Below are 27,250 nucleotides of genomic sequence, written 5' to 3'. Positions count from 1 at the left end.
CGGACACGGCGCATCTCCGATCGGCAGGAGGGCTCTCTGATTGGCCCTCCTGATCACATGACTGCCGTGTCCAATCACGGCCGTCATGTGATGTAAACAAACAGCCGGTTGCTAGGCAATCGGCTCCTCCTCTCCTTACACAGAAGTCATCGCTGAGGAGAGGAGAGCAGATCGCTGCAGCCGGCTGATGATCAGTGAGTATGAGCTGTTTTTTACAGCTTTTTACTCACTGATCACCAGTCTAGTATAAACACACAACACACCACACAGTATAAACACAGTCCCCACATATGTCCCCAAAACATACATGTCCCCAAAACATACATGTCCCCAAATAATAAAAACACATGTCCCTAATAATAAAAACATGTCCCCCACATATGTCCCACTAAAATCACATGTTCCAATGATTATCTGCACACGTATATACGTGATCACCTGCACACATATGTACATGATCATTTGCGTACATATGTCCGTGATCACACAAACCAATTATTATACACTTAACGGATTTTTTTTTTACCAAAAACATGTAGCAGAATACATTTTGGCTTAAATTTATGACAAAATTTGATTTTATTGGATTTCTTTTAAAATAGAAAAAAGAAAATATTGTTTTTTTTCCAAATTTCCGCTTTTTTGCGCTTATATCGCAAAAAATTAAAAACTGAGTCGTGAATAAATACCATCAAAATAAAGCTCTATTTGTGCGAACAAAATGATAAAAATTTCATTTGGGTACAGTGTAGCATGACCGCGCAATTGTCACTGAAAGCGCTAGAGCGATGAAAGCTGGAAATTGGGCTGGGAAGGAAGGGGGCGAAAGTGCCCTGTATTGAAGTGGTTAAAGAGGGTATTTGACAAAAAAAAAAAGGGCAATACGATCCCTACCAGTACTAAGCCAGTGAATGGAGTTGACCATTATAAAGGATAATTTTTTTAAGGCGGCAAGAGCAGAATAGCTTCTCAGCTCAGAAGACAAGCAACCTGATTGTCTGCAAGCCTTATACAGTAAGAAAGGCATATTTAAAGATAAGAGCAGTGTCTTAAAGTCATTGGCAAAGCTTATAAGTGTAACACTGGGTCCAAACAATGGATATAACCTCACTACTTAATGAGGAGGGGGGTACATATGACCGTGAGTGGGAAAATTTCAAACATTGTCTGTCTCAAAGAGTTTGTCAGCATAATCCAAGAGGATTTCTGAAATAGGAGGGGGTGGGGGGGAGATGTGAGCATGTTCTTGAACACGGGGTCAGCCACAGAGTCTTTTTGAAGGAAACCTGAATAAGAATGATGTCAGGATTAAACCTAGGTACCATTGGCAGTAAAAGTGCATGTGCAGGAGTCTGAGAAAGATGCCTTTGCCCAGTTCTTATAAAGGCTCCAAAAAGGAGGATTTGAAACTTATTGTTGTAGCTCTCTTATAAAATGTTGGTAAAGAACTAACGATTTGCTCAATTTGGAGAGAACTTAAGTATATGGGTAAAAAAGTTAGACAAATGTACCAAATAAAGCCATGTCAGTAGATGTCCTAGAGTGAACGAGAACCTTAGTCAGCAGAAGGTTTCTAAGTTGATCCAGTGCACCTAGAGGGTTTATCACAAACAGATGGCCTTGCAGCAGAATATGATGCCTGAAGGGGTGAAAAGAATGTTTTTATAAGGTAGAGGCGGACATGTCAATTGGGAGATATGGATTATAGATAATGAAGTTGGAACCCTATTCCCATGATCGCCGCCTCAATGTATTCCTCAAGGGAATTTCCAAAGAATAGTTAATCTCCAATGGGGATTCAAAAAAGGCAACTTTCCTGAGCAGGGTTAACAGACCAAGCTCTAAGCCATAAATGTCTGCACATATGAAAAAATAAGTAAGGACATTCTGGTCAATCATAGGTGTCTACACAGAAATGTAGGGCCAATAGCAAAAGCTGTAATCTTGCAGAAAGCATAGGGTTGTCTATATCAAGAGACAGTTCACTATTGAGTTCTCCACCCCAGTTTGCCATAATTTGGGCAATAGATAAGGTGGCAATAGCTCCATAGTAAGTGATGAGATTCATTAGCTACAGTATAAAATTAGTTGTCACGTTACATATTGCACCTCCTCTAATAAATCTGCCTGTAGGTGCACAGGAAGAGCCATGTATTTCCACTTTAAACAAATCAAACCATTTACAGAGACTTAGTAACTTTAGCCACACAAGGCAAATTAAAATTTATTCAGCAGCAACAAAACAAAAGTAAAATAGATATTCCAGCTGTTTAGATAGATTTCACTAACTGCATTTTCCAACATTAATTTTAACAGTTTTTCTATGCAACGATTTAGAAAAAGAAAAAAACATTTATTTAGTCATCAGCATGCCATGTCTGAGTATGAACAAGTCCATGGATGAGTATACTTGATAAAAAGGCTGAGTTGTTAAAGTGCTAATTCTGAAAAAGTCAACTTTCAGTTTAAAATTTAAAAAAAATCCAGATGGATCCATATGAAGTTATAGGCCAGTATGACAAATTTCAGGTGATATGCAGCTAGAAGGCATATGGGGTACAGACAGTCTGAAATTATAACCCCAGAGAATGTTGTCTGATGAGATCCATCAGGTAGGAAGTCTTAATGTGGTTCTTTATTGCTATCACAGACATAAGCCAGAGGCACTGTTCATTGCTTTAGGAAGCTTGTCTGCCTTGTATTGAACAGTGAAGGTCAGATGAAGAGAAAAGATCTTCAAAGTCTTTGATCATTCAAAACTCTTGCATTGGCCGTCTCTGGATACAAATGTATTGCTGATAAGATTAATAATACATAATAAAATATTTCATGTAACAAAATTAGTAACAGCATTTAATTATTGTAATGATACATAAATATTATATAAATAACATAGAACAAGGACTGCCGAAAGAGTAACTCCACTTTTTTAACACTTTTTTTGGCTAGGACGATATTCTCAGCCAGGACATTCAAATAGTCTCCTTTGCATTTAATAGTTATTGCCTATATTTGCTTTAATATGTTTATACAAGGCATTGGAGTTTCTACTATGGCCAGCTGATAAGATTCTTTTTGTAAGTATAAGAATCAGTCATCAACAGTTAAAACTCTACTCTGGTCAAAAATTAACATCTAACAATTAATTGGTAATTACCGTATGCATCGGCATATAACACGCACACTCATTTTAAGAGGGAAGTTTCAGGAAAAAAAACTTCAATTTTAAATAAGGAACTTTGAAGCAATATGAGGGTCAGTGCCCATCTGCAGCCTCACTATTGCCATCAATGCAGCCTGATCAATGCTCATCTGCAGCCTCACAAGTGCCATCAATGCAGCCTCATTAGTCCACATCAATGTAGCCTCACCATTGCCATCAATGCAGCAGCCTCACCATTGCCATCTGTGCTGCCTGATCGATGCCCATCTGTAGCCTAGAGGGGACAGGAAGGGGGGTGGGATGAGCGCCGACAGATTACATACAGTGAGAATCTCCTATGATAGACAGAACACTGGTCCAATGGTGGCCCAGGAGACAAGACTTCCTATTACAGAGGCCGCCAAGTAAACAGGATGTATGTGACTCACTGTATGTGATCTGGTGGCTCTCATCTCATGCCCCCTCCCTGTCCCCTCCGAGGCAGCTAAAATTTAAGTATTGGTGTATAACACGCACAAGCTTTTTACACCCGATTTTCATGGTGAAAAAGTGAGTGTTATACGCCAATAAATACAGTAGGTATCTGTTTTCTTTGTGCATTCTGCAAAAGCACATTCATTCATACTGAGGACGGGTCACAATGCCCACTCTTTATTCTCAAGGGGAAATGTACCCTCACTTGCCCCTGTAATCTTCACCACTCTGGCCCTGGCATAATTCTGTCATTGTGCAGAGTCATGTGGGCAGGATTATAGTAAGTCTATCTGCTTTATTAGCAGCTCTGCTTCCCAAACTACCCAGTTCATGATTCTGCCCAAGGACAGGAATAAATTGCCAAGAATCGTTGAGCATGTAGTCCCATGCAACAGAAGGTAGGTATAGCAGTGAAATTAGGGCAAATGGGTGTGCCTGTACGTCCCCTTTAAGATGTGGCTTAGTGGGCAAGCACTCCCGCCGCATGCTCCGTGAGCGTGCCTGCAGGTCCCACGGACTCGATGTCTGACGGGGGCTCACAATCATGATACAAAGCAGCAGATTGGGGAGATGCCTATGTAAACAAGGTATTTCCCTGTTCTGAATAGCAACATGACAGGGATCTACTGCTCCTTGTCATCGGGAGCAGTGATCTCTGTCATGTTGTAGTAAGCTCACCCCCCCACAGTTAGAATCACTCCCTAGGACACACTAAACCCCTTCATCGCCCCCTAGTGGTTAACCTCTTCCCTGCCAGTGTCATTTACACAGTAATCAGTGCATTTTTATAGCACTGATCGCTGTATAAATGTCACTGGTCCCAAAATAGTGTCCAAAGTGTTTGATGTGTCCGCTGCAATGTCGGAGTCACGATAAAAATCGCAGATCGCTGCCATTATTAATAAAAAAATAATAATAAAAATGGCATAAATCTATCCCCTATTTTGTAGACGCTATAACTTTTGCGCAAACCAATCAATATACACTTATTGCTATTTATTTTTTTTACCAAAAATATGTAGAAGAATACATATTGGCCTAAACTGAGAGTCATTTTTTAAAATATATTTTTTGGGGATATTTATTATAGCAAAAAGTAAAAAATATTGTTTTTTTTTTTCAAAATTTTCACTCTTTTTTTCTCTATAGCACAAAAAATAAAAACCACAGAGGTGATCAAATACCACCAAAAGAAAGCTCTATTTGTGGGGAAAAAAGGACGTCAATTTTGTTTGGGTGCAACGGCGCAAAACCGTGCAATTGTCAGTTAAAGAGACGCAGTGCCGAATCGCAAAAAGTGCTCTGGTCAGGAAGGGGGTCAATTCTTCCGGGGCTGAAGTGGTTACTATACTCAATTTAAAAGGCAAAGTTTGAACATTTTTACTGGGTTTAAAAAAAGCTGCACACCCTGAAAATGTATATGAAAGAAGATGTAAAGGCAAAATTCCAAAATATTTTATAAAATATTTTGGAATTTTTTATTGACGTCTCTCAATTTGCTGCTAAAAAATCCCACGAGGAGGCCTTTACATCTTCTTTAATATACTCAATTTATTGTTTTTTTCAGAGAGAAAAAAAAAATGGGGGTAGATATACTACACAGGATCAGAAGGCAGTGACCCCGGAATTGGGCTTTCACTAGTTCACTATGGAGTGGTAAAGCTGAACACCAAGTATGTTTTTATTACATACAGTAATTTCATTGGTCCAGCTTGGACAAATGTAAGTATGCATATCTCAGACCTCATGAGGGATCATTGGGGAAGCTGACAATCACAGATAACACATTATAATGTTTTTACAGTTTCCCACGAGGCAACAAGCAAAATTCCAAGACTCTCAACTGGCCCCAGTAGATAAACCAATACATTACAAAGTTGATTATTTTACTGCCCTGGACCAGAATATCAAAGACAAAAATGTGCATAAAAATGCAATTAGCCTTTAAGTTAAAATCCCATTATTATCTATGGTATCTGTTACATACCCCTAGCAGGCTCAGGCAAAGCTAAAATCATAAAACTTCATTCCTATTGACCGAATGGTGCTTTCTTTAAATGTCGCTTAGATAAAAACATTATAACGTTATACAATGTTTCTAGGAATGTGGTGCTATTGCTGACAATGTAGAGTGCTCATATGTACCAGATATTAGCCCAACATTTATATGTGCAAATATGCAAATACGGTTTGTGTTTTTTGCACACAATATCCCAAACAAAGACTTTGCATCTTTATTATCGTACCAATATTTTTTATGTATCTAACTCCCAAATCACTAATAACCATTTATGTAAAAAAGATATCAAACTTTCTGGTAGGTGGCAGTGTTGGTTTTTGTTTTACCTGATCACTTCAATCAGGTATTTGATTGCAAGTATTAAGAAAAAAATTAAGAAGGCCTACATACATCACTTATTAGTATGAAGCTTCTGATAAAAATGAATATGCCAGTACTCCTTCCATAGTAACGTCTGTTGAACATCTCATAGCAGGCACCTCAGTGTACTGGACTATGATTTACTAAAATTAGAGGGGGCAGAATCTGGTGCAGCTATGCATGGTAGCCAATCAGCTTCAGACTTCAGCTTGTTCTGCTAAGCTTTGACAAAACAAACCCTGGAAGCTGATTGGTTTCTATGCAGAGCTGCACCAGATTTTGCACTCTCCAGTTTTAGTAAATCAACCCTTATATCTTTATTTTTTGTCAAATGTGTTGCTGTGTTGCATTGGCATAGAACTTTTTAATTGAAATTATGCAATGTGGAGGGAGGGAATATCACAGCATTTAACTTTGTAAGTGCTTATTTACAGGGCTATAGAAACGTTGGATTGAGAAGGAGGCTTGGTTAACAGTACAGGAAGTGCTCAATGTAAGGGCGGAAATACACTCCACTGTGGAGTGTAGGCCCGACCCTGCTTAGCATCCGAGATCAGACGAGATTGGGCGCATTCTGGTTGATGTGGCCGTAGGCGATCTTGCTGGCCACTCTCACTCCACTGTGGGCTATTGGTTGTTTCCAAAGTGGCACATAGGTGCCTGCCATCATCAGACAAGCAATAGGCATTACTTTAGTAGGAATAGTGACAAGTTCACTTTAAAGGTAATCCGTATTGAGATAAAGAGGCTGTCACTGCTAACTTTCTTGTGAAAATGATAGTCACCTGGCTGTTGCATTACTTTAATTCACAGCTATGACAAGCATGGTGCTAGTAAAACATGGATCAACATGGATCGCCATAGGTGTTGATTTACTAAAGGCAAACAGACTATGCACTTTGCAAATGCAGTTGCTCCAGAGCTTAGTAAATGAAGGGAATCTCTGCTGACTTCCATCCTGCAATCACGTGCAAGCAAAAATGCTTTCTCATAGTTTCATAGTTAGCAAGGTTGAATAAAGACACCAGTCCATCCAGTTCAACCTGAGTGTCTACAATTGTCCCTATCCCTGTACATTACACATTCACATTGGTCCCTACCCTCAAGGAGCCCACAATCCAAGGTCCCCATTCATATACTAGGGCCAATTTTGGACAGAGGCCAATTAACCTACCTGCATGTCTTTGGTTTGTGGGAGGAAACCGGAGTACCCAGCGGAAACCCACGCCGGCACAGGGAGAACATGCAAACTCCAGGCAGGTATTGTCATGGTTGGGATTTGAACCAGCAACCCTTCTTACTGTTAGGCGAGAGTGCTAACCACTACACCACTGTGCCGTCTCTTTTTTTTTTTGCTTGCATGTGATTGGGTATTCTTTGCAAAGTGAAGCTTCACCTCATTTACTAAGCTCTGGAGCAACTGCCCTTGCAAATTTTATAGTCTATTTACCTTTAGTAAATCAGCCCCATAACATCTAGGCAAGTAGCATTTTGAAGAGTTCAGTAATGACAGACAACGATTTTTCTGGGTACAGGTGGTTTGCTATAAAGGTGACCCTGCATGGAAGGTCCGCCTTAATGATAGCTCCACACCACCTGTATGAAAAAATGAAACCTAAACACGAATTATAACATTTTAAGAGTAACAAATACTTTGGAACGCTGCTTCCGATGCTTATGGTAGGTGCAAGTGACGTCACATGCCTCATTGGTGGAAAGCGAGAGAGCTGGGTCATGAGATCCCAGAAAAATGTGCTCCATCACAATGAAGGAATACATTCTTGTGGGATCTGGAGCATTGAGCTCTCCTTTTATGCAGTGGTGACCCACAATCAATTCACCTGTGCCTCCCTGAAACAGCAGTACCTGAATCCCAAGGTAAGGATTTCTATGATTATTTTTTTAATTTTGTATTTTTTTAATCATTCTTTTTTCCCCAGGGGGTGCAATGCTGTCATCTATTTTTTAAGGATATTGCTACCCAGATTAATTTTCTCTTTTTTTCAGATACGTAGGTACTTTAGAAAGCAGGTGTACATTCACACTAGATAATTATTTTCATGATGAATAAGGTTTCCTCTGCATATTTTGATTTTCTTTTTAAAATGGCAGGCAGTTAAAATTTTAGCACAAGAGGAATGCACCATGCTGTGTCAATTGCAACATGTAAATGACTGCCAAGGGAGAACATGCACCTGTTTCCAGAATAATTGAGTTTCAAGAAATCTGCAGTTGGATTAGAAACTTTTTTTGGCTATTTCATACATCTCACAGATCTAGTTTTCAACATGAAACTGTACATCTATAATAAAACTGACAATATATAAATAAAATATATATATATATATATATATATAAACAGTAAAGGAGAATATTATGGGTTGAGAAATGCATCAGACAAGCAACACAGACACAAATGAATATGTCCATGTCTTCTGTCCACCTTGGCTAACTCCAAGGACACAATAAAAAAAAATAAGAGCGACTGTCCTATCCCCAAAAGAAAAGTGAATTTCAGCTGTTCTTGATAGTCCAAGGCAGCTACGTTCAATGAATGTAGAAATAGGACAGCCAATGTTTCTCACACATGGAGAAATAACATTTCAAGTCATGGGAGTAAAAAGTAAAACTAGATTTGATCAACAAAATGCACACTGCCACGGTTAGTCCTTCTCATAGAATTTCTCTGGTCATCTCCATTCCTGGTGGTTGGTCTTCCTGGAAACTCCTGCAGTTGGACTTCTCCATTCTGAGGCATGAAGGTAACTCCATTTCTTTCTTTGAAAACATTGCCTTTAATGATAAAATGTATGCTTGTGAAAAGTCCAAACTTTAGGGGTTTTTATAAATGTTTTCATTCATGATTTATACATAATTCACCCACAACAGCAAACACAGAACACAAATAGGACAGTGAATGCCATTGTAAGTTGTCAGTTTCAAGTGGTACCCTAGTAAGAGAACCAACATGTAACTAAAGTAGGTAATGGAGAGGTATTTGTAATTATTTTACTGCACAATGGAGATATGACTGTGTATTTCATGTCCACCATTTACAGGTCTCCTTGTTACTCTAATTTACAACATTATCCCATATTCATAAACAAAAAGCTGAGTAAATTTCACATCTGCTATTAACACCATGTAGCCGGTATGCCGATTGGATTGGCTGTGTGCTCAATCCCCCACTCAACCCCCCCCCCCCCCCTTGTCAGCCCCTCCCCTCTTCCCCCCGCAGCTGGCTCTGTGCAGGCGATTGTGCGTGTGTGTGTATTCTGCCCCCTCCCACCAGATTGTGCCTTCTGCAATGGATTAGGGAAAGTGTAGTCCAGAGGGGCAACTGTACAATAGAAGCCAATGGGGCTGCAGACTCTAAGGCCCACAATTCCCTGCCACAAGGAGGAGGAGGGCACAAAACTTTTCCCTGTATAATTACAGAAGATTCAGGCACACAGTGCAGGGAAATCTGTGCACGTGGACCTGTTTCTGTGCATGCCTAAACAGAGAGCAGAGCCTGGTGTGTGGGGACTGGAGCTGGGCATTCTTGCTGTGTCCATAGATGCAGAGGATAGAGCCTTTGAGGACCAGAGCGACAAACTGAGCCACAGAGAGTCACTGTAATTTGGGACCAGAACAGGTTAGAATTGTTGCTGTGTGTGCCTACCTCAGTGAAGACCTGAGGACTAGATAAGGAGGACTGAGATAGCAGAACACAAAGTGATCTGGACCAGATCCCTGTGTTCCAGGAGGGGTGACCTGAACCATCTGTGCTTATCTCAACATTAACAAAGTTAATGCAATAGAAACAGCTTCTTTTTTTTGCAGGCTATCAGCCATGCATTGCACACTCTTAAAGGGATAGCTACACATGCACCATCTTATAGAAGGGCCCCAATGACAGCTGGCTTCCATTGACAATTGGGTGCCAGGTACTTGTAGACACCTCCAGGGATACCCTTTTGTCAGGAATGTATACATCCACCCAGCATATTTAGGGGTACCTGCAGGGGTAAGTGTTAAAACCAAAAAAAAGTATAGTATGACTTACCATTGCCATTGGGGTGCATTGAGTATTCATTGGATACTAGCAAAGTCGTTGAGTTTGAATTACTTGTTGACTGAATGGAGTTGCTGGAACTACTGGACACTCCCTGCTTGGAAGTTTGTTTCTTTAGTTTATTTGTTGCTGTTTTACTCCAGTCTAAAGGCAGCAAATACAAAAGGCTTATGTTACAAAAAAATGATTTCCAAGGAAATTTTGTAAAATTATATGGAAACTATTTAATAAATGTGTGTGTGTGTGTGTGTATATATATATATATATATATATATATATATATATATATATATACACTGTATATATTCTATTTTTAATGGAATATAATATTTTCTTAGCACAAACACTATCTTCCCTTGAATTTGGACCTCCAACCCTAAGACTTTACTGAAACTCCTCCCAGCTGGCACTGATAATTCACGTGGACCCCCCAACCACAGACCCCCTCACATACCTATCCTACACTACTCTCACCTTCCTATTATTTATCTCCTGCTAGGCTTCTCTCACAGCACTCCCCACTACACAGGCGATTTACAGCACAATGATGGTAAGATATCTGCACACACATAATCAATTTTTATCCTTTGGGGCTATTGAGGAATAACATTTATATGAATGTTTTTGTGCTTGGAGTTTAGCTTTAAAGTCAACAAATCATGATTAATTCCCTCTAGTTTTTCAAACATTGTAACTGGATATGCTTTTATTGGGATATTGTTGAAGGAAAACTCCAGCCCAATCTTTTTTTAATCTTTAATCGGGGTGATGAAGGCTTGGACCCCTGTTGGATTTGAAATGCTATCTATAGAGTTTTCCTTCACTTCCTATTTGGTCTTACCCTTATCACCTGGAAAGAATGGGGGGATTTCCTCAAATGATTACATTTAAGCAATCAAAACCTGAGACAGATCCTAATTTTTTTTTTATTTCTCTGAAAAAAAACATTGTCACCATCAGGAAATTGTTATGCCCACTTCCTCTTCTGTAGACAGATACAGCAATGAAAACAGCCCTAACCAGCCCTGCTCTATCCAAAAAAGAGTTGTCTGGAGTTGAAGTTTATATATTTCAATCAGTTAAAATCTTACCAGAGTTTTCAGCCAGTCTGAGCTTTCCACAGCAAAGATATCGTCTCCATTGTTTTCGGACATTTTCCTTTGCCACACAGTAGAAGAAAAATATGAAGAAACCTGAGAAAGATATGTTATTGGAATCATTATCACAAAAAATTAAATGCACTCCCATTCCTGCTACATTTACCTCGGTAGATGATTAACTTGCACTGCCCATGCAACTGGGGCTGTTTTATAACCAAATATGGGTTAATTGTTGGCAAATTCAACCTAACCATTCAAATTTGATAACTAATTAGCTTAAAGGAACCTGTACTACTACTACTTTTTATGTTTTTAAAAATAAACTTCCTGCTTAAGGTGGGCCATACATTATACAATCTTAAGGGATAAGTTCACCTTTAAAAAAAATAAAAATAAATGCACATAATATTTTTTATTACATTTTTTTTTTAACAGAAAGCCTGTAAAGCATTATGCCCATGATCAGTAGATTTTGGGTGCCATATAGGACTCCTGTAGACTTGTCAGTATATCTATCTGCTCTTAGTTATTTGAGTACTGCAAGCCAACAGTAGCAAAGGCTGTTGGGACTTGTAGATTTCTAAACCACAGAACACTGAATGCATGATGTGTCAACCATGTTTTCTTGAGATAGTGGCAGTGAGTGGGGGGAAGAGATCCCCCGCTCACTGTCAAAACAGTGGTTGTGTGTGGGCCGGTGCAATTGTAACATGTTATACCCTGAAAATGTGTATAATATGTTACAAAAGGTGAACTTGTCCTTTAACCACTTCAGCCCCGGAAGATTTTACCCCCTTCCGGACCAGCGCACTTTTTGCGATTCGGCACTGCGTCGCTTTAACTGGCAATTGCGCAGTCATGCGACGTTGTACCCAAATAAAATTGACATCCTTTTTTCCCACAAATAAAGCTTTCTTTTGGTGGTTATTGATTGCCTCTGTGGGTTTTATTTTTTGTACTATAAACAAAAAAAAAACACAATACAGTGCCTTGCGAAAGTATTCGGCCCCCTTGAACTTTTCAACCTTTTGCCACATTTCAGGCTTCAAACATAAAGATATAAAATTTTTATTTTTTGTGAAGAATCACCAACAAGTGGGACACAATTGTGAAGTGGAACGAAATCTATTGGATTTTTGAAACTTTTTTAACTAATAAAAAAATGAAAAGTGGGGCGTGCAAAATTATTCGACCCCCTTGCGTTAATACTTTGTAGAGCCACCTTTTGCTGCGATTACAGCTGCAAGTCGCTTGAGGTATGTCTCTATCAGTTTTGCACATCGAGAGACTGAAATTCTTGCCCATTCTTCCTTGCAAAACAGCTCGAGCTCAGTGAGGTTGGATGGAGAGCGTTTGTGAACAGCAGTTTTCAGCTCTTTCCAAAGATTCTCGATTGGATTCAGGTCTGGACTTTGACTTGGCCATTCTAACACCTGGATACGTTTATTTGTGAACCATTCCTTTGTAGATTTTGCTGTATGTTTGGGATCATTGTCTTGTTGGAGGATAAATCTCCGTCCCAGTTTCAGGTCTTTTGCAGACTCCAACAGGTTTTCATCCAGAATGGTCCTGTATTTGGCTGCATCCATCTTCCCCTCAATTTTAACCATCTTCCCTGTCCCTGCTGAAGAAAAGCAGGACCAAACCATGATGCTGCCACCACCATGTTGGACAGTGGGGATGGTGTGTTGAGGGTGATGAGCTGTGTTGCTTTTACGCCAAACATATCGATTTGCATTGTGTGGTTTCATCTGACCAGAGCACCTTCTTCTACATGTTTGGTGTGTCTCCCAGGTGGCTTGTGGCAAACTTTAGACAAGACTTTTTATGGATATCTTTGAGAAATGGCTTTCTTCTTGCCACTCTTCCATAAAGGCCAGATTTGTGCAGTGTAAGACTGATTGTTGTCCTATGGACAGACTCTCCCACCTCAGCTGTAGTTCTCTGCAGTTCATCCAGAGTGATCATGGGCTTCTTGGCTGCATCTCTGATCAGTCTTCTCCTTGTCTGAGCTGAAAGTTTAGAGGGACGGCCAGGTCTTGGTAGATTTGCAGTGGTCTGATACTCCTTCCATTTCAAAATGATCGCTTGCACAGTGCTCCTTGGGATGTTTAAAGCTTGGGAAATCTTTTTGTATCCAAATCCGGCTTTAAACTTCTCCACAACAGTATTACGGACCTGCCTGGTGTGTTCCTTGGTCTTCATGATGCTCTCTGCGCTTTCAACAGAACCCTGAGACTATCACAGAGCAGGTGCATTTATACAGAGACTTGATTACACACAGGTGGATTCTATTTATCACCATCAGTCATTTAGGACAACATTGGATCATTCAGAGATCCTCGCTGAACTTCTGGAGTGAGTTTGCTGCACTGAAAGTAAAGGGGCCGAATAATTTTGCACGCACCACTTTTCAGTTTTTTATTTGCTAAAAAAGTTTAAATTATCCAATAGATTTCTGTCCACTTCACAATTGTGTCCCACTTGTTGGTGATTCTTCACAAAAAATTTAAATTTTATATCTTTATGTTTGAAGCCTTAAATGTGGCAAAAGGTTGAAAAGTTCAAGGGGGCCGAATACTTTCACAAGGGACTGTATATTTTACTTTTTGCTATAATAAATATCCCCAAAAATATGTAAAAAAACTATTTTTTTCTTCAGTTTAGGCCAATATGTATTCTTCTACATATTTTTGGTTAAAAAAATCGCAACAAGCGTTTATTGATTGGTTTGTGCAAAAGTTATAGCATCTACAAAATAGGGAATAGTTTTATGGCATTTTTATTATTATTATTTTTTTTTTACTAGTAATGGCGGAAATCTTCAATTTTTATCGGGACTGCGACATTATGGCGGACACATCGGACACTTTTGACACATTTTTGGGACCATTGGCATTTATACAGCGATCAGTGCTATAAAAATGCTGTGAATAAAAATGTGACCGGCAGGGAAGGAGTTAACACTAGGGGGTGATCAAGGGGTTAATTGTGTTCCCTCTCTGTGTTCTAACTGACGGGGGGAGGGAACAGTCTAGGGGAGATGACAGATCGTTGTTCATACTTTGCATGAACAGACGATCAGTCTCTTCTCCCCTCAGAGAACCAGAAACTGTGTGTTTACACACACAGATCCCAGTTCTCGGTGTGTCACCAGCGATCACGGGAGCCTGACGGTCATCACGACAGCCGTGCACTCACATCGGTTTCGGGGGCAAGCAGCGGTGCGTGTGCGCCCCTAGTGGCCACAGAGCTAAGCGACGTTGCATAACGTTGTTTCGCCCAGCCATGCCATTCTGCCTCAGTAAAACTGCAAGGGCCTGCCTGATTGGATACAAATTGAAAGTGTTTAGGTTTGACCTCATATGATATAATTTTGGGGAATTCTAAAGGAAAATTCACAAAACAATTGTATAATGAATGGCCAGCCCAAGAGTGGATACTTCTAGATGCTGTCTATAGACAGTTCGAATCTCAGCAGGAACCAGACAAGATTTAAACCATATTCATGGGCAGGCTGAATGTACCCAAAGTGATCGATCAATCAACTTGGGTTCAACCAGCCTGTCAGATTTTGCATGCAATTATTGATAGTGGCTTTTATAGACAGAAGAGATGTTTCTGAATAATAAGGTAATAGGTGGCATATTGTGGTATCTGCTCTTAGCAAGACTTTTGAAACTTCGAAAATGGAGTTTAATGAGGAGGTAATATATTTAAAACCATCCTTTTGTTCAATGATACATAGGTTCAAATGTTCTCAAATTTATTTATTTTTTTAAATATTTCTAGTATAAATGCTGTCTTTGCAGTGGACATAGGTGTAGACTCACAAACCTGGCTTAGCAGAATTACACATACATTGGTTTATAAGAAGAGCTCAAATATAAAGATTGTAACTTTGTACTGTATTAGTTGCAAGGCCCAAGGTTTTCACACTAGAACTGTAGATGGACAAACCTTGCAATGAGTTGAAGATGGCGAACAAGTACTGGATGACAGTTTTCCCTGGTCCAAAGGAAAAGAAGCCAAGGCCCCATGTAATACCAAGAAGGCAGGTAATTCCAGCCACACTGCGAACATCTTGGAGCATGGTTTTTCTCTGGTAGCCTAGCTGCTTCTGTCTTTTAATGCGGCAGAGTTGTATAAGGACCACCACAAACATGCTGACATTCAGCAGGAATATTATGCAAAAGTATCCAACCACTGTGATCCAGTATATAATGCCTTTCATCCAGCAGCTGAAATGAGAGGAAACACGTGAAAAATAACAAAGTTAAATATAATAAGCACAATATTTCCAGAATTTATGCACTGTCCTGGAAAACATAGTATTTACCCAATACTGTAGGATTTCCATCCTGCTTTCCTTCTTGTAAAGGGGTCTTTGGATACCTACTTGATGGGACATCTACTCTAAGGGTGACCAAAGATTGATCGAAATTCGACCAATTTAACATGGACCAGCTGAATTTCGATCCATGGGCAGGCTGGTTGTACAGAAGTAGCTCTATCAATCAACTTCTGAACAACTAGCCCATTGGGTTTTCCCCAAACAATCAGTGCTGCCAGCTTTAGCTTGGTTAGCTGTTAAATAAGTTACTATTTCATCACTATTTGCTTTACCCAGCTGTGCAGCAATGTGCTGACATCCCAAGTACTGATGAATCACTTTTCTAAGGCCTGCAATAGATGGTTCGAATCCCATCTGGTTCAGCAGCATTAATGGGCAGGCTGTACCAAGTTGATAGATCAATCAACTTGGGTACAACCAGCCTGCTGGATTCGCTTGTGATAATCTCAAGCAGCTGCTTTTTTCTCCTGGCGGGGGCTATTAAACTCAGTATACAACATTTTTTTTTTTCAGCAAAGCAGATAATACATGAAAAGAGCCTAAAGCTTTAACTTGCTAATTGGAAAAGGTCAAATATTAATTTATATTAATATTTAATTTATATTGGGTGTATTTAGTTGCTTATATACAAGCAAACTCCAAACCTGAGTTTTCAGGCCTTGAGTGAACTCATAGTTTCTTGAGTTGAATTATTATTTACTTGAATAACAATAGTTTGAAAAAATTACATTTTTTTAAATTATAACCATATTAAGGAAATACAAAAGCAATACATTCCCTTTAGCATACCTTAGTCAAAGAAACAAAAACAATACAATTCTACATATACATAAAACTTTTTATTTTATTGGAAATGTATTCAAACTCGCACCTCTAGTATACAGTAAGCACAATATTTAAATTAAACACATTTTCTGTACTTACAAATAATCTGCAGCCCCATTTGGATATGGTGTACTTATTTGAAGCTCATACAAATCTTTGTTAACAGCAAGGATAATTGCCACCACCACAGCAGGAGCTCCTGGTACAAACACAAATAGTAAGTGTAAAGATCAAATGCAAACCTAATATATCTTTGTATGTTTCAAGGCAATGCCATAACAATTTCTTATAAAATGTGCATGGTTATTTTGGGTATGAATGTAAATAGGGAACATTAGCTTTCCATGCGCCCGACCCCTTTCAGGACACCAGATGCATGGGAGAGGGTGGTACTTTTTGAAGCACCTGATTAGAGCCAGAGGCTCTAACAGGCTTCAAATTAGGGTGGGCTCGGGGCGCAGAGGGTGCGCCCTGATCCCACCCAATTGTGTGATGATAGCAAATACATTTTCACTATTTTCACACTAACCTTCCTCCATGCCAATCAGGAGGCAGGGCATCAGACCTGTTTCCTGATTGACCAAAGAGCCAGACCACCTTATTGGATGCCAGGCGCTTAGGAAGAGGAGCCGAGGAGATACACACTGGAGCGGAGGTCGCAGCCGCTCTGGTTCACTTGGAGAGGAGCTGCTGCCTAGCGGTAGGGGGTCTGTCAAAGCTGCATGCGGGGGGGTTGGGGGTGTTGCTAGAGCCATGAGCCCCGCAAGTGGGGGGGTCAGTGGGCACAGTGGCTGTATTTAGTGGGCACAGTGACTGCATATGATGAGCACAGATTATCATGATATAGTTTATCTTTCTGACCTAATTATTCCATCTTTCCTAGTCCTTTTTAAGAGGTTGCTGTGCTTAGGCAGTTTTGCATAGTGAAGTGCAAAATATTTGAAAAAATTGTGTAAAAAAAACAGCCAAGCACACGTGCGCACAGAGAAACCACTGCTAAAATAATTAAATTAAGGTGACATTAAAGGAATTTTTTTTTTTAAATAAACATGCCATACTTACCTACTCTGTGTAATGGTTTTGCGTAGAGCAGCTCAGATCCTCTTCTTTTCAGGTCCCCCGCCAGTGCTCTTGGCCCCTCCCTCCTGACAAGCAACTTGTTTTGGAGGCACCCAAGCAGGGTCGCTCCTGATTCACTGCTCTGCATGTCTATCCATACACAGAGCTGTGACTTGGTCCTCTTGCTCTCCTCATTGGCCTACTGACTGTGATTGACACTGCTGTCTCAGCCAATGAGGAGGGAGCGTTCCCAGAGAGCCGAGGCTCTTGTGCACATCGCTGGATCACGATGGGGCTCAGGTACTGTAAGTAAGTATTAGGGGGGCTGGAGGGCTGCTGGACAGAGAAGGTTTTTTTTACCTTCATGTATAGAATGCATGAAGGTAAAAAAACCTTGAGCATTTAGAACCACTTTAAACCTATTAGCAGCAGGTCAGTAGCTCTTGCTTTTCAGAGCAAGCAGGAGAGCTGGTTGTTCTGGTCAGAGACTGTATCCCTTGTGAGGGGATCTTCTTGCCCCAAGGGCTGGGAAATTTGGCTCCCAACTATGTGAGTCTGGAAGACCAAGAGAGGATCTGGGAGTCAGAGAAAGCTAAAGCGGCAAGTGGATCCAGGAGGCTGGAGGAAGTCTGGAAGTCTGTGAAAGAGTGAGCAAACCTGAGGGGAGCTAAAGAACCTTATTTGGAGACCAGGAGTGGGCCAGTCCAGTGAGGTACTGCAAACAAGGCTGAGTAAGCCTCAAAAGCTTCTATTTGTTTCTATTTCTCTACCAAAGTATTGCAGAATTATACATAAAAAGGTGGTATACCAGCCTCAACATTGCCCATATATTATAAGCACTTTGTTGGACCCACTTGAGGTCTTCAAATTGTGGTGAAAATGTGTCTTTAAAATAGTCTACTTGTAAAGCTACATATTCCACCAAGGAAAGTAACTAACTGAGCAACTTTCCCATGGACCATGGAAAGAAATTTTCCGAAAACTACTAATAACATTTAGTTGTCATTTACTGGTTCAGTGTTTCAGTTGGATACAGCTCACATTTGCTATAGTATTAACCACAAGTACACAAAGATATTGATAACTCATCATTTACAACTTTCACTGTTAGTCTGAAGATAAGTCAAGAGTACAGATAAAAATACATACCCCAACCAATGATGCAGAACTTCAACATGTATTTCCGTATATAGGTGTTGAAGACTTTTACTAGAGACAGATACATATGGAAAGCTTCAAGACCCATCCAAGTGATAGAAACCAGGAGAAAGTAATGTAGAAATGCAGCTACAGAGATACAGAGGCCTGGAATCTCACTGTACAGTGCAATCCAGGGATCCATCAAGAATGTCAGATTCAAGCCAATAAGGGCAGCACACAGCTGAATTAGGATTTTAGATGGGTAATCTCTGCGTATTTTCCTTGAAAATAAATAAAATACGTGGTTAATGCAATACTTTCAGTTACAGCTAACAAGATGACAGACACATATTTATTAGACTGCCTATTTTTGTTTTATAAGATGGGGATTCACTTCATATTGGTTATAAATGGCTGCCCATTCATTATACAATTTTCTTGTACAATTTTCCTTTAGATTTACCAAAACTATAAAATATTAGGTCAAACCTAAACTCACTTTCAATTTGTATGCAAGCAGGCAGGCCCTTACCCTACATAGTTGAAGATAAATCCAAAGAATATTGTGCAATGTATGGCCAGCTTAATTGAGGGTTTGTTTTTTACTGATTCGTAGTTATAGTTTGGTAGCACTGCAGTTACAGCCATTGAATATAATATTAGTATTTCTTTCATGCATTTACGTTTTGATCTATAGTTGTACAGAATGGAAATGTTACATTAGAATTTATAAGATGGGAAAGGGTTAGGAGACTTATTTAGGATATTATTACTGTGTTCCCCTTCATCTGGTCATTGATATAGGAAGAACAGTAAGGAAAAGCAAAGTCTTTCCAACACTGTTCAGTAGAACTGGGAAGGGCTGGGGGGCTCACAGTATAAATAGTTACATTGAAGTTTAATTATTAAAGCCAAATACACAGTTCACAATCACAATCATGTGCAAGAAAAATAAAAATAAAAAACAGCATTTTTCTTGCACATGATTGGATGATGGAAGTCAGCAGAGCTTCACATTATTCACCAAGCTCTTTGATTAATTCCCTTGCAGAGTCCAGGCAGCACAGTGGCTAAATGGTTAGCACTTCCACCTAGCAACACTGGTTCAAGTCACAACCATGACACTACCTGCCTGGAATTTGCATGTTCTCCCTGTGCCTGTGTGGGTTACCTCCGGGTACTCCGGTTTCCTCCCACACTCCAAAAACACACTAGTAGGTTAATTGGCTCTTGTCTAAATTGGCCCTAGTATGTGTATGTATGAATGTGAGTTAGGGACCTTAGATTGTAAGCTCCTTGAGGGCAGGGACTGATGTGAATGTATAACATACTGTATATGTAAAGTACTGTGTAAATTGGCGGAATTATATACAGTAAGGTACCTGTAATAAATTAATAAAATAATCTGTACTTGCAAAGGGAATATTCTATTTGTCTTTAGTAAATCAACCCCCTTTCTCCTTCTTTTAGGTTTTCAGGTAGGTCCATTACTTACTCGAAGGCAATATAAGTTACAAGAGTCACAGAAAGAAATATGGCAGAAAGACCACAGCCAATATATGTGATGAAAGTCAGAATCAATTTGTCCTCTGGGCTTACAGGGTTATTAGGAGTCATGTCCTGAAAAAATAAGCACACATCAAAATATAAGAATAAATAGGAAATCGAGCACGGTCAGACATTTAGGCACTCCAACTAGGACTAGCGGAAGACTTGGAAACAGGCTAACTCATACAACATAAGCAGAAATGGAAGGAGGATTATGACCGCAAAGTCCTTTTCTGTCTATCCCACCTCTCCCAAACTGTGTTTACACTGCGCTCTGATTTTGGGGTAATAAGGGAGGATCACATAATCAGTGTTGTCACGAATAGCTTAGCTATTTCCAGGTGGCAATAAATAATTTTAATAACTCATAGCTTTAATAATTGTATAATCTGCCACAATTATGAGAGCAGAAAGGGGCCCAGATCAAATAATGTATAGATCTCACAGGATGTATAAAAAGGAAATGAGGTGCAGTATATCACATAATCCTTACCAACAGTATACCAAAGCTGGTTAGATGGTTGCATTTACAAACTGTCTGGCTTTGATTATTTTGTGTTGTACTGTTCAATGTACAGCCCTCTGATGACCAGCCGCCATTTCCACCTGTGAAGAAAGAGTCATTAATGCAAATTTTGTCCCAGATAGTCACTTCATGCATTACTCCATAAACTGCAGTCTGAAAATAAAAAATAGGACATGGCAGTTATTGTTTTGAAAGATGGAAACATAATATCTAAAGCTAAACTTTCCAAGTCAAAAAAATAAAATAGCCAATCCACCAAAAACTGATAATCACATTTTGATCAGAAGCTGAAGCTTTGAGCTAAATCTATGACCTGGTTACGCCCCTCCTATCTCTCAGATGTGACATGCTCTTGTTACCCATACTTTCCTGTTCCCTGCCATACCTCTGCTAAGTGATTTGTTCCTTGCACTTCTTTCTCATGCCCGTTGGTTCTAAATCAACTGTGTTAGTTGTACCCCTCATATGTTGCTTCCAGTGTTTTGTTGAGTCATATGTCCCAACAAAGTACAGGCAAACACAAAATCGAATGCCCTACACACGGTCGGATTTTCCGACGGAAAAGGTCCAATCGGATTATGTTGTTGGAAAATCCGATCGTGTGTGGGCTCTATCGGACTTTTTCCATCGGAAATCCTGACGGAAAAAGTTTGAGAGCTGGATCTAAAATGTTCTGACTTTTTCCGATCGTTTGTAGAGAATTCCGACGGACAAAGTGCCATGCATGCTCAGATTAAATTACAAGACCAAAGCTATTGGCTACTAGCCTCTACATAGTCTCGTCGTACGCAACGAACGTCACCTCGTTCTGAACGATGGGATTTTCCAACTACTTTGTCTGATCGTGTGTATGCAAGACAAGTTTGGCACAAAATCCGTCTGAAAAAATCTGATGGATTTTGTTGTCGGAATGTCCGACCGTGTGTACAAGGCATAACAGCAAGGGTGTTTCTATAGGCCAAATAGTGTCCCAGAAATAAAACCTCTGCTTAGACCAATGGTTGGATGCCAAATCTGTCTCTATTAAATTTTTTTTTTTTTTACTTGCTATGCCTATTGATTTCTGGTTACAAACCCCTGGCTTAGCTGATGAAATTCTTTGACACTCAACCATAGCGTTCTTCCCAAGTTGGTTATTATAACCCTGACCTAATTCTAGACTATGAAATGTGCTATCAACAGTACACTTTCATTTGTGACTGCATGCTCAGGAGATGTGGAGGATAAGGGGCATCAGCAATCAAATCATATCTACCAGAACTTAACAGGACAAATTACAGTAGTTACATTCTGATTAGATGGGCAGGTTGTCTGTGCTTACATACTTTGTTGTGTCTATTCCTATGCCTTCGTTTCAATAATATTTATACCTTTTGATGAACTTAGCTATAATGACTAGCTACCGACTTTTTCTTGCATGCCCGAGTCGGTAAAAAAATAAAACCAAGTACAACCATCCAGGAATTTAAAGCAGCTTGCTAAATACGAAATAATTTGACAACTTACTGTTTTTGGTGAAGTCCCAGAACACACACTTTAGTACACCCTGTTAAAACAAGAATACAAATATATATATAAAAAAAAAGGAGTTTTTTTTAAAAGTGTAACTTTTTATATGCATCAATAATTCAGGTATTTAAATGCTTCATACTTACTGAATCATTACGCGTTGAAGTCTCCAGCGTCACAGTAACATTCTGCTTTAAATTAGTAATTGAGAGATTTGCAACACTTGCTGATATCACATTACTAGCCAAGTACTGATATACAGTGAGGGAAGAGTCCTGGTCCAAAAAGAACACAAACATGTATAAGATTTTTAAATCATCCACATTTATTGATGATAAAATCTATTGGAATGGTCAGTTTACGAAAAAAAAAAAAATGTTTTAAAGCGGGATTCCAGCGACCTATCGTTTTTTTTTTTTCCTTTCATTGATCAACTTACATGCTCCAAATATCATACTCACAGTTTAGCTTTAGAATTGCTGCATCTGTCATATTTCGTCCACAAGAAGAACTTAGGTAATTGTATCCTGGCGGTTATCATTTTGCTTGTGGGCAATTGAAGCCCACAATTTATTTCCGGGACGCGGTGAATGCTGTGCTCCCAGCATTTCGCCGCTTGTTCCTGCGCATGCTCATTGCTAACAGTGAGCAGCGCCGTTGGTTCCAAGATCTCTCGAGATTTGAGCATGACGGCGGTCCACACTGAATCTTGGGAGGCCACACAGTAAGCTCCCAGGAAACATTGTGGGGCTGGGGAAAGGAATAAAACACGCCTACTCCCACGGGAGTCGAGACAGGAAGTGCCCATAGAAATTAAAATATAAAGGTAATTAAGAAGATGTAATTTTTTTTAAAGCGGCTTAATAGCATTTAACTGATTGGGGTAAGATAAAGTTAAAAATTTGGGTGCAACCCCGCTAACTGGTCTTTATGACGGCTTGCCCTATCTATATGTAGTCACAAGATGTTCAAGAAATACAAGACACTGACTTAAATTTTAATAGGTGTTTGACTGGATATGAAAATATCAAGGCAAGTGGGACTAGATTAGACCAGGGGCGGACTGACAACTCATGGGGACCTCGGGCAATAGGAGATTGTTGGGCCCCCGGGCAATAGGAGAAGATTATGGGGCCCCCGGGCAATAGGAGATTATGGGGCCCCCAGGCAATAGATTATGGGACCACACAGTATACACACACACACAATATACACACACACAGAATACACAAGCACACACTGAAAAGGTACTGGAGAGGCGGGGCAGCTATGATATTGGGATTTAAACAAAAACACAGATATTTACATACTGTCCCTGGTTTTATTGAGGCTGGCAACCTTGATGGGGCCCCTTAGTGGCATGGGGCCCTCAGGCAGTGCCCGAATGGTCAGTCTGCCCCTGGATTAGACGTTTTTTACGATTAGGTGACAATCTCTAATGTGCTAAGGGGAACTAAAGGTGATCTCTCTTGTCTCAAATTTTTAGGATATTTAATAGGTAAAAATTACAGTCACTATAGTTTTTCTTTAACATTTTCAATTTGGTTTCCAACATACTGTACTTTATCAGGAACAAATTAATTATAACAAGTATTTTCTTGATAAAGAATATGCTTTCCTGAAAGCAGCTTCGGCATCCCAACTTGTGTATCTGGGTCTACATGCCCAATACAGCAATAATGCTAACTACTGGTATCAGTGAGACTTGGTGTGGTACTGAAACCACAGGTACAAAATGATTAAATGCTTTAAAAAAAAAAAAACAGGTCTTACTTAGCCTGGAATTTCAGTAGGTCATCAGGGCCAATGACAAATATTTAGAGACAACAGTCTTTCTGACTGCCAATATCCCTATTGCTGGCTATACAATACAGATTTAGGAAGTTCTGGGAGCTTTCCATACATTTGCAATCAAAATAAAACCTATTTCAATAATTTAAACAGTTATATCTAAAACCCACTTTTTGCAATCAGTTCCCAGTAACAAATACCAGTAGACCAAAATGGGGGTGAAAATTGAGTGAAAATGCCTTTGCAGTGGAATTGCCATGAATTTGATCCGTTTCCAACAACTGACTCTTTGATATTGTTAAGTACTATAGTGTGCAGACCACTTATAGCGCTCAAAACTATAAAGAAACAGGGAAAAAAGGAAAGGCCTTGTCACTATGGGGAGTACTATACAGCATAGAAGAATTCTGCAAGTGCTGCCTCTAGGATTACATGTACAACAGCCCTCTTTTGCTTTTGTCAAGTGTTACTAAACTAGAGAAAAGGTAAAACAATTGTTTTTTTCTTAGACTGTCTATGCAATCTTTACTATTTAGGGAGTAAATTGAAATGAATGATGGGTTGCCAAAATCTTACCACAAAAAATGAAGTCTTTGCAAAGAAGTTAAACTGTATTCTAGAAGCTATATCTTTATCAGCAGCCGACAAGTCATTTAGTAAGGTGGCAGGGAGAAGGACAGATCCGGTACTGTTTTCTGGCAGCTGAGAATCCAAAGTAACCTTTGCAATAAAGAGTGATAATATAAAAATTACTAAACGACAACATACCCCAAAATAATATGCAGAACTTATTAGTACAAGTCAGACTTTGTTAAAGGGCAAGTTCACTTTAAAAAAATAAAATAAAAATGCACAAATGTTTGCAAGAAAAATATGTGTATTTATTATTTTTTCCATTGGAGCCTACAGAGTATTGCACCTACCCACAGTCACAGGGGTGCAGAGGGCAGACCTGGAGCATGTTACAGTCTAAATATGGGTGTTACATGTAACATGCTCGAAAAGTGAACTTATCCTTTACATTTTTTTTGTTAAAATTCATGTCTGGGCAAAATAAAAGAAAGTGATGCAGTACATGTCTGCAATACATGCATTTCCTTTTATTTATTGTTTTAAAAACAATGCAGTACGGAAAAATACCTGATCATCCTGTCAGAAATCAAATGAGCTCTTAGCTTCCTGTTGATTGAAAATGCTTCCTCTGCACAAAGATGAGTTTTTAGCCCTGCCTGTTCCTTTCCCAGCAAAACAATGCTGCTGTAGTGACTCCCAGAGTCAGGCTGGGGATAACTGTGTGTATAGAATGGACTATTGGGAAAAGTAGTCCTGGGGTGTGCATGCCTACATGAATAGGAACTGAATTTCTAGCAACTGCCCTCCTAGCAAAATTATTTAACACTGTGGCGATGACATGAATTCAGAACATATGTGGTATGGGCTGTTTTTCTTTTTTTTTTTTTACTGTTTTTACAAACTCAAGCAACCCTGATTTACTTGTCTGATCTGTGTAGTGGCATTCTCCTCTGCATGAGTGTAGTAGCAAATGGCTCCAATACTTTGTAAGTCTAATGCCCCGTACACACGATCGAACTTTCCGACAACAAAACCGTGAATTTTTGTTCGAAGGGTGTTGGCTCAAACTTGTCTTGCATACACAAGGTCACACAAGTATTGGTCAATAATTACGAATGTGGGAACGCGGTGACGTATAACACGTATGACGAGCCGAGAAAAAGGAAGTTCAATAGCCAGTGCTCCCCTTCTGCTTGATTCCGAGCATGTGTGAACTTTTGCTTGTTGGACTTATGTACACACGATCGGAAATTACGACAACAAAATTTTGTTGGTGGAAAATTTGAGAATCTGCTAGCCAAGGTTTGTTGGTGGAAAGTCCGACAGCAAATGTTCGATGAAGCATACACACAGTCAGACTTTCAGCCAACAAGCTCACATCCAACATTTGTTGTTGGAAAATCCGATCGTGTGTACAGAGTATAAGACAAAGTATGTGCGCAAAGCATAGTAGTAAGGTAACTAGCAACTTTAAAAATATGTCAGCAAGCACAGCCTACATATTTCTCTGGATAAAGGTGTCTTTTAAATTATTATAATCAAATTATGAAATCATAGTTTTTATATTAGCAGAACAATCAAAAATTATATACGATTTTAAGCCCATGCTAGGTGGTATATAATTAGCTATGCACTTGAATATCCTACCTGTAAATCAGAAGAAGACTCAACACCAAATGATGTTTCAGGAAAATCGCTGGCATTGACTTTATTTACTGCTAGAGCCAAGTATTGAGAGGTCAGATTTATTGATTGCCCAGGGAAGTTCAGCTTTAAGCCAATTTTATCCACAATTTTAATTAACCTAATAGATATAAAGAAAATATAATCAGAAGGGAGAAAATGGCAGCATGGAAACATTATATTGATTAAACAAAATTGCCTCAGTACTCTTTGCTTTAAGAGATTTTTTTCGGCCAGATACTAAATAATTGAAAAACCATTGTACATATGGTGTGCATTTGAAGGTTCTTCACTGTCATCAGGGCCAGGTTTAGATAAAGTAGGGCCACTGCAGGGCAAGTTGCATGTAAGTCAATTGAGTTATTAAGCAGACCATTTTTTTTTTTCAGTCTACCAGTTGTTATAACCCTTCCTTACCCTATCCAAAATGTAAAAAACGTTTTGCCCTTCTTCCTCCAGTTACTGGGTCCACCCACCTGTGGCCATTATGAAGGGTTCTTAATTTCCCTTTTGCATTCTATGTGTATCGATATGGATAATGCAGCAGGAGGAGCTGAAGAAGGCAGAAACTCCCAAAACTTCTAGGTGGACACAGAGTCAGGAATATCCAACACTTATAAAGGCCCGGGCCAGACTCAGCTTATTAGGCACCATATATAAGATATCACTTTTAGGTGTACTGCCCCTTTACACTTGAATCAATATCAAAATCCACTTCTCAGAGTAAATACGACTACATTTAATCCTGCAAAACCTAAGCAGTGTTGTCTGGTGTGTAAGTAAACTTCTATGGGCCCTGATGCATATGTCCCAATTTTTAAAGACTGTATCTACGTGCTTTTTGCACATCTACAAGTCCTCTTTAGTTTAATATATTTCAAAAAGATAGCTCCATAGCTCAAGTTTCAAGCAACATATGACTCCTACGTTTACTCTGCGTATGTGCTATCTGCAATGAGGCAGGGTAAGCTGGCTGCCTCAAGCAGTGTACTTATTCACCAATGTTATTCTATGATCACCTTCCCTATTCAACAGGCCTGCTTCACTATTTCTGGTTCAATAGTATTT

At 39.5% G+C, this 27,250-nt stretch overlaps 1 protein-coding gene across 6 annotated transcripts in view; it reads right to left on the bottom strand.

Annotated features, from left to right (window-relative positions):
* Positions 1-2,194: 2,194 nt before the first annotated feature.
* Positions 2,195-27,250, bottom strand: part of ADGRG2 (adhesion G protein-coupled receptor G2) — a 204,558-nt gene continuing 179,502 nt past the window's right edge. For all 6 annotated transcript variants that reach the window (XM_077480746.1, XM_077480745.1, XM_077480748.1 and 3 more), the window contains 12 exons: positions 26,147-26,303; positions 24,503-24,646; positions 22,282-22,410; positions 22,133-22,172; positions 20,594-20,706; positions 20,048-20,172; positions 18,562-18,833; positions 16,453-16,552; positions 15,135-15,415; positions 11,166-11,267; positions 10,066-10,218; positions 2,195-8,810 (listed from right to left, as the gene is read on the bottom strand). In XM_077480746.1, coding sequence (XP_077336872.1) covers positions 8,647-8,810; positions 10,066-10,218; positions 11,166-11,267; positions 15,135-15,415; positions 16,453-16,552; positions 18,562-18,833; positions 20,048-20,172; positions 20,594-20,706; positions 22,133-22,172; positions 22,282-22,410; positions 24,503-24,646; positions 26,147-26,303 — 1,780 coding nt within the window. In that variant the 3' untranslated portion in view covers positions 2,195-8,646. The remainder of the gene's footprint in view (positions 8,811-10,065; positions 10,219-11,165; positions 11,268-15,134; positions 15,416-16,452; positions 16,553-18,561; positions 18,834-20,047; positions 20,173-20,593; positions 20,707-22,132; positions 22,173-22,281; positions 22,411-24,502; positions 24,647-26,146; positions 26,304-27,250) is intronic.

The sequence above is a fragment of the Lithobates pipiens genome, unplaced genomic scaffold, assembly GCF_037356315.1.
Source record: "Lithobates pipiens isolate NorthernLeopardFrog02 unplaced genomic scaffold, aLitPip1_a1.2 Scaffold_16, whole genome shotgun sequence".
NCBI lineage: Eukaryota > Metazoa > Chordata > Amphibia > Anura > Ranidae > Lithobates > Lithobates pipiens.
The sequence above is the reverse complement of the archived record's forward strand: the minus strand, read 5'-3'. Positions and strand labels throughout refer to the sequence as shown.